Source organism: Saimiri boliviensis, chromosome 13, assembly GCF_048565385.1.
Source record: "Saimiri boliviensis isolate mSaiBol1 chromosome 13, mSaiBol1.pri, whole genome shotgun sequence".
NCBI classification, from domain to species: domain Eukaryota; kingdom Metazoa; phylum Chordata; class Mammalia; order Primates; family Cebidae; genus Saimiri; species Saimiri boliviensis.
In genome coordinates, this window is record NC_133461.1 from 44,654,920 (window position 1) to 44,676,319 (window position 21,400).

General features: G+C 32.9%; 1 protein-coding gene across 4 annotated transcripts in view; it reads left to right on the forward strand.

Annotated features, from left to right (window-relative positions):
• The window catches only part of CCDC178 (coiled-coil domain containing 178), a 538,381-nt gene that overhangs the window by 112,912 nt on the left and 404,069 nt on the right, over positions 1-21,400 (forward strand). For 3 of the 4 annotated variants that reach the window (XM_074383637.1, XM_074383636.1, XM_039463712.2), the window contains 3 exons: positions 843-902; positions 6,711-6,800; positions 20,755-20,894. In XM_074383637.1, coding sequence (XP_074239738.1) covers positions 843-902; positions 6,711-6,800; positions 20,755-20,894 — 290 coding nt within the window. Of the gene's footprint in view, positions 1-842; positions 903-6,710; positions 6,801-15,380; positions 16,297-20,754; positions 20,895-21,400 lie in introns of those variants that run through there. The other variant, XM_074383638.1, reaches the window with a different exon arrangement.

A 21,400-nucleotide genomic window follows, 5' to 3' on the forward strand; every position in this document is an offset into this window, starting at 1 on the left:
TAAAATTTAAAAATAATTGTTGAGTTCTTTATATATTATTAAACTGGAAAAAATACTTTTGTAATGTTTATCTAGCTTCCTAATGTGAACTATAATTTACATTCTTGTTTGTTTAAACATTTTTTTATGTTCTAGTAATATTTTATACTACCACAATCTTTTTAAAACCTAGATAATGATTATTAAATATTTTCCTGTGTAGGTTATAGTTTTGTGACTATAATGAAATGTCTTTTGGATATATTTTTATGCCATTGGTGTTGGCAATGCTATCTTTTATAAAAATCATGATATATTATTTATGTGACATATATGTAAACTCCCTTTAATCATTTTGAATTTGTACTGGGGATTCTCTAGAGATGCATTTATGCCATGTGTAAATAATTGCATTTATCTCTCTTCATATACTGTATTTTTTCGATAAACTACTATGTCACAATGCTAATCTTACCATACTGTTGGATTTTTAAAATCCATGTATAACACAACACTGGAAATTAGATTAAATCTTCATTTACATTCTCTTGAACATTAAACAGAGAAATGATGTAGAAATCTTCTATTAAAATTGTGAATCTATTTATCATCCCAGAATGTCACCTAAAATGACTTCCCATTTTCTTCATGAGTGTTTTCTATCATACATCCTTGCAGAGAAACACCATCCAAACTTTGTCTTTCTCTTCTACTTATCCGCTTAGCTCTTTCTTATGTAATTTAGCCTATGTGTCTTTATTCTGATTCTTATTTCCTTCCCTTACCCTTACTAGTGCAATATAGGGCAGAATATTTGACTCAGGAAACAAATATTTTATTGTATTGTATTTTACCTTTTATAGGTTTAACATGTCAGGAAGTAAAGGCTCTCAGAGAGAAGACGTGGTCAAGGACAAATGAAGGTATCCAAAAACTATTACATATAATTTTCATCTCTTTTTTCTGTCACATATTAATTTTCTTTTCAAAAAAATTGTAAGCATTAAAATAACTTTAGGCTTTCTTGTGTTCTTCCTAATTGTTCTATTAATGAGTATAATCTTAACACTTCTTCAAAAAAATACTTATCTATTGGTATTGTCTGTTATATACTCTATTTCCTGTATTCCCTTTTTCATTTTGAATAATGCATACTTATAGAAGAGTGTAAAAACTCAATATGTGTTTTTTTCATAAATGATTATGAGGAAACATCTGTGTCACCTTCACTCATTTCACACATAGACCTGCCCAGCATTTCAGAAGCTCTCCCTGTTCTCTCCTGAACAATACTTTATGCCATCCTATACCTGGGCTTTTGTGGTGCTAATTTGCTTTTCTTTTTCATTTTAACTTTAGTGTTCCATATGTATGCATTCCTAAAGATATAATTTAATTTTGCATGCTTGTTAGTTGAAATTAAACTGAGTTAATATGTTGGTTGATGCCTTTGTTCAACATTACTTCTTCCTTGTTACTTTTTTGCTCCGTGTTATTTGTGGCTTTCATCCATTTTGCTGAACCATTGTACAATACCATTCATTATTATTATTATTTGCTGTTTTGAATAATGCTCCTAGAAATATCCTTGTATGTATATGGTTTGTGAGTTTCTCTAAGGCATACCTATCAGCAGAAGTGGTAAGTACATGGTATGTCTATCATCGACATTATTTGATGATGCCAAATTATTTTCCAAAGTAATTACATGAATTTATAGTGACATAGCAGTGTAGGAATGTTTCAGTTGCTCCATTTTCCTGCTACCACTGGACATTATTAAACTTTTAAAGTATTTAAAATCCTCATACTATGTAACAATGTCTTATTGTGGTTTTAATTTAAATTTCCCTGGTTATTATTGATGTTGAAAATTTTTTCATGTGCTTTTGAGCATTTTGAGTTCTACTTTTGCAAATTGACTATATCTTTTCTAATTTTCTGAGTCATTTGCCTTTTTCACATTGATTTTTAGGAGTTTCTCTTGTAATATGAATACTAATTCTGAGGGAAAATAAAACTCAGAAATTTTGTAGGATTTATATTTTTCTTGAAGTTTTTTTGATGAACATTGATACTTTGAAAGCTCTAAATTAAAGTCTTGCAATGAAAAAAATCTTCTCAAGTAATATACTATTTGAGTATAGAACTGCATCTTTCCACACTTATAAAAATCTCTTGAAATTATATATTGTAAACAGGATTTGAAGAGTGCTAGTGTAGTTGAAAGACTGGAACTAGAAACAAAGTTTAAATCTTAGTTATATCAGTTGCTAAGCTTGTGAACCTGGTTTGGTTCACTACCTTTCTGGGCCACATTTTACTCATGTGTAAAGTGAAAATTAATACGTGTTATTGTAAAGATTAAATATCATAGTATAATAAATTAACATGTTGAAGTCAACTGTCATGTATATGTTTAGTAAATATTAGTCATCCTCACTTTAATTTGAGATTTTTTTTCATCTTCACTGGTTTAATAAATTATGGTAAATTTATACTACAAGATACCATTGAAACTGATGTTTTATGTAATATAATTCTACATTTATATTACATTATTATATTATACATCTGTATAATTCATCTTTATTTTATAAACTTCTGAGAAATAAAAAAACTACCAATTAAATGATTAAACCTACCAACCTTGAATTTTAAGGTGAATCATGATGTGACTGGTCTTAGTGTGTAAAAAAATATTTTTCTAACAACTTGAAATACTAAGTTGAATTTGAAATATGGTTTGAAATTGATATGGAATCTCTCTGTCCTGAGAATGAAAGAAATGTACGTATATATGGTCTCTTTATATATATTTCATATATACGCACACATACATACATATATACATATGAAATATTCTCCTCATAGCTATAAAGTATTTGGAAGTACACACAAGCAAATTATAACATTGGTTGCCTACTGACAACTAATCTTGAGTTGTGATGTCTACTTTTTTTTTATGTTTGATAACTTTGACTCTGTACTCATTATTGGTTTAGATAAATTATTCATGGGAAGACCACGATGCTTCCCATTGGATTACTATGGGGGCAAGAATGGCATGGTAACTTTTCAGGTGATTGATGGATTAGTTTTCTTCTACACTTTCAAATTAATTTTAAAACAGTTCTATAGTGTATGAAATTTTGTTGTTTTTTGTTTTATTTGCATTTAATATTTCCAGTTTTATTTATTTTATTTTTTAGAGAGAGGTTCTTGCTTTGTTTCTAGGGTGGACTGCATGACACAGTCATGGATTACTGCAGCTTTGAACTCCTGGGCTCAAGTGATTATTCTGCCTCAGCCTCTGGAGTAACTGGGACCATAGGTGCATGCCACCATGTCCAGCTTTCCAATTTTATTTTTTAAATTCTAATTTTTAAAGACTATGCATTAGGTTTATATTCTATCACAATTCTGATTCTTTCATGTCAGTATCTAATTTACACAAGAATTTGATTGTGGAAACTTTATTCTTTTAATACTCTGGACATTCCACAAAAGGGCTACATTGCAAACTCCCCAAGTCACTGATTGGGGTACTGAATGTAGGGATTGGAGTCGTCAAGACTCAGGAAAGTTGTGGGAACATCTGTTTGAAGATTAGAGTAAAACTACAGTTCAAAGATAATACTGAGGTCTTAATTATGGGAAAACCTTACATCATCATCACGGAGTCTGAAGGAAGTGGTTAGAGAAGGGGACTGAAGTTGTGGTTACAATGTCAAAAGCTCAGCAGCTTGGAAAATAGGACATTTACCTCCAGTGCTCTACTGAAACGGGCCCCTATAGGTTGGGCTGGCTGATATATCAGGAAGATGTTTTTTTACAGTTTTAGAATTATTTATTTCTGGCCAGCCATGGTGGCTCATGCTTGTAATCCCAGCACTTTCAGAGGCTGAGGCAGGTGGATCACCTGAGGTCAGGAGTTCTAGACCAGTCTAGCGAACATGGCAAAACCCCATCTCTACTAACAATACAAAAAACTAGCTGGGCATGGTGGTGCATTCCTGTAATCCCAGCTACCCAGGAGGCTGAGGCAGGAGAATCGCTTGAACCCAGGAGGCAGAGGTTGTAGTGAGCTGGGATCCTGCCATTGCACTCCTGCCTGGTGACAAAGCAAGACTCCATTAAAATAAATAAATAAATAAATAAATAAAGATTTCTTTCTTTCTTATGTTTCCCTTTAATGTCTTAGTACACACATATATATTTTCACTTTTACTACTATTTTAAATGTTGTTTATTTACAGCTAAACATTTAAATTCTGAATGTATTTCTGTTTTGAATATATTAACGTTTGTTTACAAAGTATTTGCTTTTTAATATGTATTTTTTATGATGTGGAATTCTTTCTTGACACATTTGTTTTTTGGAATGTACATTGAATTTCCAAATACTTTTGAATTGACTTTATATGACAAATTTCTAACTGTACAGTAGATTAGTTATATACGGCAACTAGTTTCTACTTACTAAATTTTTTTATTATATTGTTTTCTAAGATACCTACTTTTATTATCTTTAAAATGAAATAATCTGTATCTTTTGGTGATTCATAATATGTATATCAATACTACCTTCTTGTATTCATCATATACTGTATATGATTTTGTTATTCTGAACTGCATATGCCACAGATAAATGACAGTGACTTAAATTCTTTCCCTATATTTTTTCTCTAAATTTCTCTTTATGGTAAAAAATAAGATATTTTTCTAATATAATGTTCTGTTTTGTTATGCACATATCAATTTTTATTATTATCTGTAACTTTAGTTGTAAACTAATAACTCAGTGCTGTTCAGCTTAAGTTCTAGGTTTACTCATATTTTGTCACATCAAGTTTTCTTTTTCAGAAAATAATTGTATACATTTTATTTATATTTTTTCTATATTTTATAATTGATTATTTTTGGATGAATGTAGTCATTTATATATTACAATAAGCATTTAATTAGCACTATTATTTTATCATTTTCATATTTTTTGAACAATTACCTATTATTGAATATTTTTGCTATAAACTTACTTTTGCCCTATTTTATGCTTTAGTGAGATTTGACATATAAATGTTCTGTCTGTAGTTGTTAGTATATATTAAAATAAGCTATTCTGCAAGCATATAAACCTTATATTTATGTATGTATGTGTATATGTATTTATAATATATAGAAATATTTTAGGCCCGGCGCGGTGGCTCAAGCCTGTAATCCCAGCACTTTGGGAGGCCGAGGCGGGTGGATCACGAGGTCAAGAGATTGAGACCATCCTGGTCAACATGGTGAAACCTCGTCTCTACTAAAAATACAAAACATTAGCTGGGCATGGTGGTGCATGCCTGTAATCCCAGCTACTCAGGAGGCTGAGGCAGGAGAATTGCCTGAACCCAGGAGGCGGAGGTTGCGGTGAGCCGAGATCGCGCCATTGCACTCCAGCCTGGGTAAGAAGAGCGAAACTCTGTCTCAAAAAAAAAAAAAAAAAATTAATGGTTTTAGAGTAAAACAATATTTTTTATTTGATAACATACATAGAAGAAAATGTCATCTTAAATTTATAATTTAATGTATTTTGATAAGTGTATACATAAATGTAACTACCATGCCATTCAAGTTAGAAAAAATTTTCATCACTTCTGAAAGTTTCTCACCTACCATAGGCAACTGTTGTTTTGATTTTTATCACCATAACTTAGTTTTGTCTTTTTCTTGGACCTTGTAATAAGGAAATTAAATGTTTTAAGTATGTTTTATCTGACTTTGTATGCTCAATATATTTTTAAGATTCACTAATGTTACTTTATGTATTTGCAGCTTATTCTTTTCCACTGGTCCACATTATGTTATTGCATAACTACACAGTATTTCTTTAAATCTGTTTTTCTGCTGATGGACATTTAGGTTGTTTCCAGATTTCACTGTTATAAATAAAGCTATAGGAATGGTCTGGGATAATGTTTTTGTGGACATATGCTTCTATTTCTGTTTGTTAAAAGCTTAGGACTGGAGTTGCTACATTGTAGTGTGGATATATTTAGCTTTATAAGAAAATGTCAAATAAATGATAATATATTCTTCTGTTTTAGAATTTTGAAATATTTCCTCAGAGATTGTAAAATAAAGTAAAACATTTCCCCCCTCTACATTTTCTCTTTCTAAAAACAAGAGTTTCTTAATCTAGCAATTATTAATCCTATGTAATGATATGTATATCTATATCATTAGATATAGATATATATATTATGTAGGATTCATGATTGTAAATTATTTATAATTATAAATCCTACATATCAATAGTTAACACAGTAAAGATATATAATAGTGTGTATATATATATATATATATATATATATATATATACATATACATGTATCTCATTTAAAAAAAAAAGGATGACAAAGCTTACACACAAATCTCTGCCTTGCTAATTTTCATATAGTGTATCCTGGATACATTCTATATCAACACATAATGATTTATCTGTTTGCTTTAAACAGCCTCATGTCATTTTGAATATCTTCTAATGATGAAAGAGTCAAACCGATTGAAGAGCATAGAGAAAATATCTGAGGATAATCTACTGTGGATTTTGATTAATATTTATATCACAGTTTTTTCTTTTAAAGAGCACTTCCCTAACATAGTTTTATACATGATGGTGCTTATTTTAAAATTTTCTGTGATATTAACTACTCACTAAAATATATATTTTTTCCTTTTAAAAGGCAATGTCACATCTCAAAGTTTGGTTCTATTTGGAACCTCTAAGGAGACCAGTGAAAGTTTTCATGAAAGTAAAATGACAAATACTGAAGGTGAGGACTGAATGTAAATCATATAGTAAACTATATAAGCTATATTAATATTCCCTCATTAGTTTATGATGTCAATACTATTTCTATATTGAAATAAATCCTATATATCATAATAGTTAACATAGTAAACATATGCAGTAGTAAAGATATAGTGTATTATATTATATTAATAGTATATTATTAATGTACAATCTGGATTTATAAATTATTATATAATTTAAGAAATGTATGAGTTTTAAAATAAATTTTTAATCACTCAAGCTCTGATCAGCCTGTTCTAGACAGAACATTTCCAGTTCATTGAAGACATGTTTCTTACAAGAAAAGGAAAAGACGGCAAATGTTTTGGGGATGTATTTTTCATTTTTCCATAATTATTTTCTTTTATTATTTTTAAATTCCATGGTACATATGCAGGATATGCAGGTTTGTTACACAGGTAAACACATGCCATGGTGGTTTGCTGGACCTATCAAGCCATCACCTAGGTATTAAGCCTAATATGCATTAGCTCTTTTTCCTAATGCTTTTCCCAACCCTGCCCTCCCTGATAAGCCCCAGTAAGTGTTCTTCCCTTCCCTGTGTCCATGTGTTCTCATTGTTCATCTCTCACTTATAAGTGAGAACATACAGTGTTTGGTTTTCTGTTCTTATGTTAATTTGCTGAAGATAATGGCTTCCAGCTTCCTCTATGTCCCTGCAAAGGACATGATCTTGTTCCTTTTTATGGCTGCATAATATTCCATGATGTATATGTACCACATTTTTTAAGTGTATAATTGATGGGCATTTGGGTTGATTCCATGTCTTTGCTATTGTGAATAGTGCTGCAATGAACACAACACATGTATGTATCTTTGTAGTAGAATAATTTATGCTCCTTAGGGTGTATGCCCAGTAATGGGATTGCTGGGTCAAAGGGTATTTCTGGTTCTCAATCTTTGAGGAATCACCACACTGTCTTCCACAGTGGTTGAACTAATTTACACTCTCACCAACAGTGTAAAAGTGTTATTTCTCTGCAGTCTCACCAGCATCTGTTGTTTCTTGACTTTTTAATCATTGGCACTTTGGCTGGTATGAGGTGGTATCTCATTGTGGTTTTGATTTGCTTTTCTCTAATGTTCAGTAATATATGTTTGTTGGCCACACATATGTCTTTTTTTGAGAGGTGTTTGTTCGTATCCTTTGCCCATTTTGTTAACGTGAATGTTATTTTTTCTTGTAAATTGCCTTAAGTTCCTTATAGATTCTGGATATTAGACCTTTGTCAGATGCATAGATTGCAAAATTTTTCTCCCATTCTGTAGGTTGCCTGTTCACTCTGATGATGGTTTCTTTTGTGGTACAGAAGCTCTGTAGTTTAATTAGATCCCATTTGTCAATTTTTGTTGCAATTGCTTTTGGCAATTTCATTATAAAGTCTTTCCCCATGCCTATGTCCTGAATTGTATTGTCTAGATTTTCTTCTAGGGTTTTTATAGTTTTGGGGTTTACATTTAAGTTTTTAATTAATCTTGAGTTAATTTTCGTATGAGGTCTAAGGAAGGGGTCCAGTTTCAATTTTCTGCGTATGGTTAGCCAGTTCTCCCAGCATCATTTATTAAATGGGGAATCATTTCCCCATTGCTTGTTTTTGTTATGTTTGTTGAAGATCAGGTGGTTTTAGATGTGTAGTTTTATTTCTGAGTTCTCTATTCTGTTCCATTGGTCTATGTGCCTATTTTTATACCAGTACCATGCTGTTTTGGTTGCTGTAGACTTATAGTATAGTTTGGAGTTAGGTAGCGTCATATCTCCCGCTTTGTTTTATTTTTTGCTTAGGATTGTCTTGGCTATGTGAGCTCTTTTTTGGTTCCATGTGAATTTTAAAATAGTTTTTTTTTTTTTTCTAATTCTGTGAAGAATGTCAATGGTAGTTTAATGGGAATAGCATTGAATCTATAAATTGCTTTGGGCAGTATGGTTATTTTCACAATATTGATTCTTCCTATCCATGAGCATGAAATCTTTTTTTATCTGCTTGTATCCACTCTAATATCCTTGAGCAGTGGTTTGTAGTTCTCCTTGAATAGGTCCTTCACTTACCTTGTCAATTGTTTTTCTAGGTAATTTATTCTCTTTGTGGCAGTTGCAAATGGGAGTTGATTCATGATTTGGCTCTTTGCTTGTCTGTTGTTGGTGTATAGGAATGCTTGTGATTTCTGCACATTGATGTTGTATCCTGAGACTTTGCTAAAGTTGCTTATCAGCTTAGGAAGCTTTTGAGCTGCATTGATGGGGTTTTCTAGATATAGAATTATGTCATCCTCAAAGACAATTTGTCTTCCTTTTTTTCTATTTGAATACACTTTTTTTTCCCCCTTACCTGGTAGCCCTGGCCAGAACTTCCAGGTTTTGGTATCAGGAGGATGCTGTCCTCATAAAGTGAGTTAGGGAGGAGTCCTTCCTTTTCTGTTTGGAATAGTTTCAGAAGATATGGTACCAGCTCCTCTTTGTACCTCTGGTAGAATTCATCTGTAAATCCATCTGGATCTGGGCCTCTTTTTGGTTGGTAGGCTACTTATTACTGCCTCAATTTCAGAACGTGTTATTGGTCTATTTAGGGATTCAAATTCTCCCTGGTTCAGTCTTGGAAGATGTATGTGTCCAGGAATTTATCCATTTCTTGTAGGTTTTCCAGCTTATTTGCATAGCGGTGTTTATAGTATTCTCTGATGGTTGTTTGTATTTCTGTGGGATCAGTGGTGGTATCCCCCTTATCGTTTCTGATTGTGTTTATTTGAATCTTCTCTCTCTCTCTCTCTGTCATTTAAATTAGTCTCACTAGTGGTCTATCTATTTTATTGAGTTTTTTTTTTTTTTAAGGAAAAAACAGCTGCTGGATTTGTTGAATTTTTTTGTTGTTGTTGGTGGTGTTTTTTTATGTTTATCTCCTTCAGTTCCACTCTAAGCTTGGTTATTTCTAGTCTTCTGCTAGCTCAGGAATTTAATATTAATCTTGAATGTAAATGGTCTAAATACCCTACTTAAAAGGCACAGATTGGCAAGTTCAGTTAAAAAAAAACAAAACAAGATTCATTCATTTGCTGTGTTTGAGACCCATCTCATATCTAATGATACCTCTAGGTTCAAAGTCAATAGTGGAACACCTAGTCAATGGAACACAAAAAAGAGCAGAGGTCACTGTTCTTATATAAGGTAAAACAGACTTTAAATCACCAACAGTATAAAAGGACAAAGGACATTATATAATGTTAAAGGGTTCAGTTCAACAAGAAGGCTTAAGAATCCTAAATATATACACACCCAAAATTGGAGCACCCAGATTTATAAAACAAGTAATTCTAGAACTGTGAAAAAAATTAGCCACACAAGAATAGTGAGGGATTTCAATACCCTACTGACAGCATTACACAGATTGTTAAGGCAGAAAACAAACGAATTCTGGACTTAAATTTGACACTTGACAAATTAGAACTAATGGTCATCTGCAAAATATTCCACCTGTCAACCACAGAATATACATACTTCTTATCTGCCCATTGAACATACTCCAAGATTGAACATATGCTGAGCCATTAAGCAAGTCTTGATAAATTTTTAAAAATCAAAATTATACCAACCATATTCTCAAGCCACAGAATAAAAATAGAAGTACAGTCTGGGTGGACTGCTTGAGTCCAGGAGTTTGAAACCAGTCTGGGCAACATGCTGAAACCCTATCTCTACAAAAGATACAAAAAAATTAGCTGGGCATGGTGTCACATGCATGTATTCCCAGCTACTTGGGAGGCTGAGGTGGGAGAATCACTTGAGTCCTGGAGGTCAAGGCCACAGTAAGTTGTGATCATGTCACAGTACTCCAGCCTGGGAACAAAGCGATACAAGACTCTGTCTCAGAAATTTAAAAGTAATTAAAAAAATTATATATATATATAATATACATATATATATAATATACACATTATATATATATGCATATTATATATATAATATACATATTATATATATACATATTATATATATATAATATACATATTATATATATACATATTATATATATAATATACATATTATATATATACGATATATATATATATATATATATATATATAAATCAATACTAAGATCTCTCAAAACCACGCAATTATATGAAAATTAAACAAATTGCTCCTGAATGACTTTTGGGTAAACAATCAAATTAAGGCAGAAATGAAAATGCTATTTGAAAATAAATGAAAACAGATACACAACATACCCAAATTTCTGGGATGAAGCAAAAGCAGCAATCAAGAGGAAAGTTTGTAGTGCAAAATAACAAAACTTATATTTCAAAGTGACAATCTAACATTACACCTACAGGAACTGGAAAAACAAGAACAAAGTAACTCCAAAATGAGCAGAGGAAAAGAAGTAACTAAAATCAAGCAGAACTGAATGAAATTGAAATCCAAAAATTTATGTAAATAATCAATGAAACCATAAGTTGGTTTTTTTGAAATGATAAACAAGATTGATTGATAGATCACCAGCTAAATTAACAAAAAAAGAGAGAAGATACAAATAAGCACAATCAAGAATAACAAAGGTGAAATTACAGCTGATGCCACAGTAATGCAAAAGATCCCCGGAGACTATTGTGAACACCTCTAGTCACACAAACTAAAAAATCTAGAGGAAATAAATAAATTCCTGGAAACACGTTGTCTCACAAGATTTAATCAGGAATAAGCTGAAACTCTGAATAGATCAATATTGAGTTCTAAAATTAAATCAGTAATAATAAGCCTACCTAACACCAAAAGTCCCAGACCAAGTTGATTCACAGCTAAATTCTACCAGCCATGCAAAGAAGAGCTGGCACCAATCCTACTGAAACTGCTACAAAATATCAAAGCAGAAAGACTCCTTCTACAAAGCCAGCATCACCCTGATACCAAAGCCTTGCAGACACAATGAAAAAAGAAAATGACAGGCCAATATCCTTCATGAACATAAATACTAAAATCCTCAACAAAATACTAGCAAATTGAATCCAGCAGCACATCAAAAAGTTAATTTACCATGATCAAGTAAGGCTTTATTCCTAGGATGCACATTCAGTTCAACATATGCAAATCAATAAAGTAACTCACTATATAAATTGAATTAAAAGCAAAAACATTATGATCATCTCAATAGATGTGGAAAAAGCTTTTGATAAAATCCAACATCACTTCATAAAAAGGCTTAAGAAACTAGGCATCAAATGAACATACCTCAAAATAGTAAGAGCCATCTATGACAGACCTACATCAAGCATCATACTGAATTAGCAAAAACTGGAAGCATTCCGCTTTAGAACTGGAACAAGATAAGCATACCTATTCTGACTACTCCTGTTCAACATAGTATTGGGAGTCCTTGCCAGAGCAATCAGGTGAAAGAAAGAAATAAAAGGCATCTAGACAGGAAGATGTCAAAAAGAAGTCATTGTCCCTTTGCTAACAACATGATTCTATACCTAGAAAACCCTACAGGCTCTACCAAAAGGCTCCTAGAACTGAAGCAGTAACATTTCACAGGGAAAAATTAATGTACAAAAATCAGTAGCAATTCTATATACCAAGAATGTTCATACTGAGAGCCAAATCAAGAATGCAGTTCCATTTCCAGTAGCCACAAAATAATAAAATATCTATGAATTCCTCTAACCAGCAGTTGAAGAGCTCTGTAAGGAGAACTACAAAGAGCCCTACAAAGAGTTCTACAAGGATAACTGCTGAAAGAAATAATAGATTACACAAACAAATGGAAAAATATTCCATGCTTATGGATTGGAAGAATCACTGTTTATTAAATGGCCATATGGCTCAAAGCAGTCTACATTGCTGTTTCTATAAAGCTACCAATATCATCTTTTACAGAACTAGAAAAAACTATTTTAAAATTCATACAGAACCAAAGAAGAACTGAGATGGTCTAAGCAATTCTAACAAAAAAAAAAAAAAAAAAAAAAAAAAAAAAAAGCAAAGCTGGAAGCATCATTTTACCTGCCTTTATACTACATGGCTACAGTAACTAAAAGAGCATGGTCCTGGTACAAAAATGGATATATAGATCAATGGAACAGAATAGAGAACCTAGAAGTAAAACCTCACACTGGCATCCATCTCATCTTTGCCAAAGTCAACAAAAATAAGCAATGGGGAAAAGATTTCCTATTAAATAAACGGTGCTTAGATAGCTGGCTAGCCATAAACAGAAGGCTGAAACTGGACCCCTCCCTCTCACCATATACAAAAATTAAGATAGACTAAAGATTTAAATGTAAGACCTCACACTATGAGAATCCTAAAAGGGAACCTAGAAAATACCATTCTGGATATCAGTCTTGGGAGAGAATTTATGACTAAGTCCTGAAAAGCAATTACAATTAAACAAAACATTGACAGTGGAATTTAATTAAATTAAAAGTTTTTTGCACAGCAAAAGAAACTATCAACGAAGTAAAAAATGGGAGAAAACATTCACAAACTATGCATCTGACCAAAGCCTAATGTCCAGAGTCTAGAAGGAACTTAAAAAAGTTTACAAGCGTAAAGCAATCCCATTAAAAAGTTGGCAAAAGACATGAACACTTTTCAAAAGAAAACGTACACATGGCCAACAAGCATATGAAAAAATGTTCAATATCACTAATCATTAGAGAAATGCAAATTAAAACCATAATGAGATAGCATCTCATACCAGTCAGAATGAATATTACTAAAAAGCCAAAAACAACAGATGCTGGCGACTCTGCAGAGAAAAGGAAATTGTTATACACTGTTGGTGGGAATGTAAATTAGTTCAATCACCATGGAAAGCAGTTTGGAGACTTGTCAAATAACTAAGAGCTGAACTAGCATTCAACCCAGCAATCCCATTACTGGATATATATCCAAAAGAAAATAAATCATTCTACTCAAAAAATAATGTACTCATGTTCATCACAGCATTATTTACAATAGCGAAGATGTCTAGATATCCACCAATGGTGGACTGTATAAAGAAAATTTGGTACATATATACCAAGAAATACTAGACTGCCATAAAAAAGAATGAAATCAACTTCTTTGCAGCAACGTGGATGCAACTAGAAGCCATTATCCTAAGCGGATTAGCATGGAACAGAAAACCAGATATTTCATGTTCTTACTTGTAAGTGGGAGCTAAACAATGGGTACTCGTGGACATAAAGATAGCATCAATAGACACTAGGGATTACTATAGGGAGGACAGAGGGAGGGGGCCAAAGGTTAAAAAACTAACCATTAGGTACTGTGCTCAATACCTGGGTGACAAGAGCAATCATACCCCAAACCTCAGCATCACACATTATACCCATGTAACAAACCTGAGCTTGCACTCCCTGAATCTAAAATAAAAGTTGAAATTAAAAAGGAGAAAACAATTGCAGTAGGTAGCCATTCAGGTAAGAGCAGGGCAAAACAGGGCTCTCCACTCTCGTCCCTCCCGCCCCTCCCGCCCCTCCCACAACACACAAGATGTGTTGAGTGACCATCAAGTGATGATCAAGTGTGTGTTAACTGTTTATCTAAAGTAATAATTGGTCACAGCTGGTGCCAGAGAAAGGCTGTCTCCTAATAGAAAACACCTTAAACGCTTCAACAGCTTCCCAATAAAATTTCAGGAGTGGGGAGAAGTAATGGAACATCTAGGAAATAATGCCAACGTATAAAACCCCAAGTCAAGAAGTCAAGCTGTGCACTTGGTTTCTCAAGTCACCTGCTTGGCCCTTATCCAAGTTGTACCTTTCTTCTTTTCTTTCCTCCCTTTCCTTACTGTTGTCAAGCTTTTTAATTAAAAAAAAAAACAAAAAAAAAAACCACTCCTGTTCTGAAACTTGCATTGGTCTGTCCTTCTGCCTTATGATTCTCAGTCGAATTCTTTTGTCTGAGGAGGCAAGAATTGAAGTTGCTGCAGACCCATATAGATTCGCCACCAGTAACTTGGATACCTTCCACTAGTAACAGTTCTTTTACTTTTCAAATCATTTCTGAGGATCCTCTGAACCAGGCATCATTTCACTGCTTGTACTGTATCAGATCTCTTCCACCTTGGAGCTCCCCTGGATCCCTACTTTATCCCTTCTAGCTCTATGTCTGATCATAGAAATGTGTTCCTTTTCTTCTGTAACCTTTCTGCTTTGGCATTTTACTTTACTGATGTGAATGTATTTCCTTGTTTGTGGTATATCGACTTCTCAATGGGTACATTTTAGTTTTATCTATCAACTTTCACCCATTCTGCATAGAATGCTGCAGGTCCTGACTTCCCTTCCCTACTCTCAGTGCTAGGATGGGAGTCTAGGAAGGACAGGTTTGGGGAATTTGTACATTTGGCAAAAAGCTCAGGGCAAAGTTAAGTCTAAAGCTGTTTAGTTGAGAGTTAAACACTTAAAGGAGTTGATTAAAGAAGAAAGTGTAGAGGAAAAAATTATTTATTATTAAATAGTCATGTTTAAGGAATATGAAAACAATAGGTGAAGAAGCAGCTAGAGGAAGTTATTAAAAGAACATTTCAAGGAAAGGTTGCCTACAATGTTGTGTATTATAAGATTCATGGTTATTGAGTTCTGTCACTAGGATATGCTTACAGGTCTTTTTTATAAAACAGATGTATGGAGGTACAATTTAAATGCAGTAAAATCCATTCATTTACAGTGTACAAGTGAATGACTTTTGATAAACATACATATCCATTTAAGTACTACCGCAAGCACTGTATAGAAATTTCCATCTTTCCAGAAAGTTCATTCATGCCCCCTCTATAGATGTTATTACTATAACCAACTCCCACAACTCCAGTATGATCTTGGTTTTACCATTCTAAAATTTCAAATAAGTGAAATTATGCCACTTGTACTCCTTTGTGCTTAACTTTTTCAAACTCAGGAAAATGTCTGTAAAATGCATCCATGCTGTTGCATGTATCAGTAGTTTGTTCATTTTTATTGATTGCTACTACTCCCTTGTATAATATTTCACAATTTATTTAGCCTTTAATGGAAATTTGCGATTTTCCAATTTTTTTTTTCTTTTTTTTTTTTTTTTGAGATGGAATCTAGCTCTGTCACCCAGACTGGAGTACAGTGGAGCCATCTTGGCTCACTGCAATCTCTGCCTCCCGGATTCAAGTGATTCTTCTGCTTCAACCTCCCAAGTAGCTAAGATTACAGATGCCTACCACCTTGCCTAGCTAATTTTTGTATTTTTGTAGAGACAGGGTTTCTCCATGTTGGTCAGGCTGGTCTCAAACTCCTGACCTCAGGTGATCCACCCGCCTTGGCCTCCCAAAGCACTGGGATTACAGGCTCGAGCCACCCCGCCCAACCCCAATTTTTGACTATTATCAAGAAAGCTGTTGTGAACATTTCACCTACAATTCTTTTTGTGGACGTATTTTTATTTGTCATGAGGAAATATAAAGTGGAATGCTGAGTCATATGGTAAGTTTAACTTTTGTAAGAAATTGCCAAATTGTTTTCCAAAGTGTTGAAAACATTTTAGGTTTCCACTAGCAATGTATAAATTCCGGTTGTTCTGTTTCCTTTCTGATACTGGGCATTGCCAACATTTGTAATTTTAGGCTTTATAGTGTGCATGTGAAGTTGTATTGAACCGTTAGTTAAATTTACATTTTCTTGATGACTAATGATGTTGAGCTTCTTTTAACATTGTATTAGTCATTTGTATATTGTGTTTTGTGAAGAGTCCAAGTCTTATGCCTATATTCTGATTACTAAGTTGTGAATTTTTTCTACACATTCTGGATAGAAGTTATTGGTCAGGGATTTTATGTCATGTGTCAGAGGGGCTTCCCATGTGGGTATCTGAGGCTCTTCTCTGTATTGCTCTGTCTTCTTCAGTTCCTGCCTTCTTCCAGATGTGTCCACTGTCCATGAAACTCATATTTGCTTTTCAACTCAACAGGATTACTGTGCTCTGTTTTGCTCCTAGAGTTCTTTATTGCAGTTGGGAAATTGTCACCTTATCAATTTCCCTTTTGTCAGGAATAAAAACCTTGGACTACGCATTTTTTTCAATGTCCGAAATCAGTCATCTCATATTTTAAAATCCAGATTTAGAGTTGCTTATAACTGGAGAACTAATTTCATATCAGTGACTCCTTTATGGATGGTAGTTGAAATACTGCTTAGTGGGATTTAAGAATGAAGTATTCATGAAGAGAACAAAAATCACATTACAGCAAGGTAAAAAATAAAAAAATAAAAAATCTGCTTATTCAATAATTATCTCAGGCATTTATTATGGTTGTTATCTGTAAAGAATGTAAAACTTCATGGGGAAGATAGATGGGAAAACATAAATGTGATAACAGCAGAATGCAAATTCTAATAAAGAGAAATAAAGAAAAATAAACAGTGTTCTAATAAACTGTTCTAATAAAGAGAAATAAACAGTGCTATAGGTGCACTCAAATGTCTGAAAGATCTTAGTATGCCTCACAGGCAAGGAACCGTGTAAGATGAATCTTAATATTTGTATAGAAATTGTAATTTGATGAAGAGATCAGAACATGAGGATATTGTGGCTGCCAGTATAAACTGTTCTTTCAAAAAATTGCTAGTCACAGCAAAATTCAATATAGAATAATAGCTGTAGGAAGCGGTCAGGTGAGGTAGTGGGGAGACCTGTGAGTATACAAAACAAATTTAAAAAATGTATCGAAGTTGCAGATTTTGAAGAGAAGAGAATGGCAGTCAGTGAACACCGAACAGGGGCATTGCACATTGAATGAGGTTAGAGTAGAAGCAGTTTTTAGCCACTTGCAACTCTGAGAGTCCTTGTGTATTATTCTAGATATTTAGTGATAAGTGTCTCCAACAGTGTAAGCTCCAATTAAGTAATAACTGTAATGTCAGTGAAAGGTGTTTTTATTTTTCTCACATATAACAAAAGCTAAAGAGAACTTTGTTTTATGTAAAACATTAAAGATGTTTTATGTTCATCATGAAATAATCTTTGCATAGAGGAAAAATTATTTTTAACCTCAAGAGCACTGACTTACGTTACATTTTTGAAAGAAAATCAAGATGTTAAAGAGGATAGCAATGTGAAAAGGAAATATGTGTTCAGCAGAATTTTTCCTAAGCGTTCTGAGTTGAGATAAAGGGATGATGGAATAATTGGGGTGACATACATAAGGAAGCACATATAAAAAGCAGAAGAAAAGGAAGGACTCTTGTGATAAAATGTTAAATAATTGGAGCTGGGTGAATAAGTTATATAAGGATCAAATTGTGAAGCAGTAAGAGTTGACCGTTTATAAACATAGTATTTCTATTTCATTTATCCACACAAACAGGTAGTTGGTATTTTTTCTCAAATAAAAGTTTCATGTTGCAGAGTCTCAGCAAACCTCAGCTCTAGCTTGGAGCCAGGAGGATCTTGTCTTTTATGAATTAATTCTGGGAAAGGAAGTTTAGTCAGAGACATGTTTCCAGAGGATGAAAGTCTTGTAGCTTAATTTTTTACTTACTTAATTCTTTATACACTTTATATAGTCTTGTAGCACACTGGCCATTTGTGCACAGGCTTCATAAGGAGGAGCTTCCTTGATTTATGTTTGGAATTTTAGGTGAAAAAGATCGGTTCAGTCAAGAAAATACAGAACCCAGTTCAGCTATCTTTTGATTATATCATGCTGTCACCCTAAGCTGAGTAAAATTCTTGAAAATGGAAAGTTTTAACTTATGCCATACTTGCAATGGAATAAAAAGAGTAACACGAACAACTGAATTTTGGTTAAATCTTGTGCTACTTAGGACGTTATGTCTCTTATAGATTTTAGTGCAAATTTAATTTCATAGTATTTCATTCCCATTACTTTACCATATGTTACATATTCGACCTAAACTATAGGAGTGCTATGGATATTAATTAGTATTCACAAAATAAGTTGAGAGTGGCACAGTCAAGAAAAATTTAAAAGGAATCATTACTATCCTTGTTTTCTCCACATTTAATGAAGCAAAACAAATGTCTTGACTGTAACAGTGACCGCTTACTTGTTAAATGTGTATCAAAACCTTCTTTTCTCTGAAAGGAAGGCCAACCTGCCCTTATCAAGATATTTGGATAGGAGATCAATATGTGATTTTTGCTGGCTTGTTCATTAGTCTTTTGACTATTACAGATTTATATATGTATATAATCACACACACATTTATATATGTATATAAACACATGTGTGTGATTATATATTACAGATTTGTATATATATAATGTATATATGTATATATATAAAATACACATTTATATATGTGTATATATATACAATATAAATTGATATAATATATATAATATATAAATCTCTAATATATATATATATAATCACACACACACGTGTATGTGTGTGTATGTGTGTGTGTTCAGAATATGGTCAAAGCAAACTAAAAGACATAAGATACCAGCACTGATATTATGAAGGAACATTCAAAACCTAAAAACAAGCAAAACATTTGATGTTTTTTACTGTTTCTCTTTATTTTGCCATACTTTTAAAATATAAAAACAGTCTTCACAGCTTATACTGCATATCCAGGGAGATTTAGTTCCAGTCTCCATTCTCCTACATACCTGTTCTGTAGACATAGACAAGTCATATAATTTATCCAAGCCTTGATCTCCTCATCTATGAAATCAAGATAATAATCCCATTTCATAAGACTGTTGTGAAGATTAAATGAAATCTGGCATCAATAGTGTTTAGCCTAGCTTTATGTCTGGCACATATTTTTAGTGCTCAAAAAAAAAGCTCAGTGTTGACATATATACACATATATATGAGAGAGAGAGGTTCAAACATTATAGGATAGACTGAACACTTTTATTTATAAACAAAACATGCCATTTTCACAAGAGATTATGTTTCCAGAGGAAGATATTATAAGGCTTCATTTAAAAGATATTTAAAGATTGTAGTTTAAAGGAAGATACCAAAAATACTTGCTGTCTCTGTGGGTTGGCATTGAAACAAAAAGCAACAGGATTATTTCTCTGTTCCCTCAAGGTCAATTGAAATGAGGACATCACACTGTTCTCATTGAGGCGCTGAGCATATTTTGTGTCTCCCATTTAAGATCAGTGATTGCAACTATAATCCAGCCCAATAGAGTCCTTACAGTCAAAAGGACTGCAAGTAAGCACTTTGGTGGAGTTTCATGGACAGCTTTGCTGTGCTTCTGCAACCTTCAGTCGATTTGGGACATGCCAGGATTAGAATCACTGAGGCACATCGGACTGAGTGGATTTTATGATGAGTACAGCGTGAATGCTATAGTGAGAACATCAATCACTTTTTGCATGAGACTCCAATTTTCAGAAATGGAAAGTAGAAAATGAGGTTGTTATGAGGATGAAGGAGACCTGCTTTTATTTATTTATTTTATTTTTCCAGCAAGAGAAACTCATGCTGGATTTAAGGAAAGAACTTCAATGCATGAGTAGTTGGATATTATTTACATTGGAAGAGGGCATATCTTCGAAGGGAATATTTCAAATATCTTTCATAGTTATTTTTGAGGCATTCAGAATTTATTTAGAAACACATGGGTCAACTGTTTTTTCTGCCTTTTTTTCATTTTTTAAAATGTTTAGTTCATGATGCTATGTTTTTTAAGGATACTTGAAGTTTTATTTTGGCTTCTTAGGTTCATTTTTATTTGTTACAGAATTAAATCATAAATGATATTTTATTTTAGCTTTTACATTTTTTGAAGATTTGTTCTATAATTTTCTGACAGATTTATCAACCTCTCTATTAAGGAAACTTTAGGAGTATTAGCACTAATAAAGCAGAATAGTTTTCACTTATTCTAAACATCAAAGTTTACTACTTTGCATAGAACGAGTAATTAACTTCTTCCATTTGTTCTGTTTAGAGGTGAATAAAGGCATATACTTTAGCTACCCATGTCGACGTCACAGCTGTGCCGTAGTAAACATCCCAGCACCATGTGTCAACAAAATGATTTCACACATCCAAGATGTGGAGTCCAAAATACAGGAGCACTTGAAAAGGGTAAGAGACTAATTTAAAATGCTGCCATTTTGGTAAACTTTATAGACCCTTTAAGGGTTGGTTACTTAACCTAGAAAACTCTTTGAACTTTTAAAATGATAATTGGAGTACTTTTTAAGAATCTTTGCTCAGCTGCATAATTTACGAGTCTAGACATGTTTTTGATAGTCTCACTCCAGAAGGGTGAAACGACCTTATTAAATTGATGTTTTTCCCTACCTGTTTGTTCTTTATCCAGAGGCAATCATGCTAAGTAGTAATTTCCATAAGCCAACTTGACTAGTAAATTAAGTAGTATTTACATACTTTTTGGGACACTAAACTGATTAGATGATTAAGTTGGTGTATAAAAGGACAGTGTGCCCTTTTTAATGAGTTATTTTATTTTGAAGAAATGCTTAATAGTTCTATTGAAAAGGAATATAATGATTCTGTCTTTTTAACCTGTTAAAAGTTTGCCTTTATTACTCTGAAGGGAGTTCAATCTTGAAAGGCAATTATTTTCA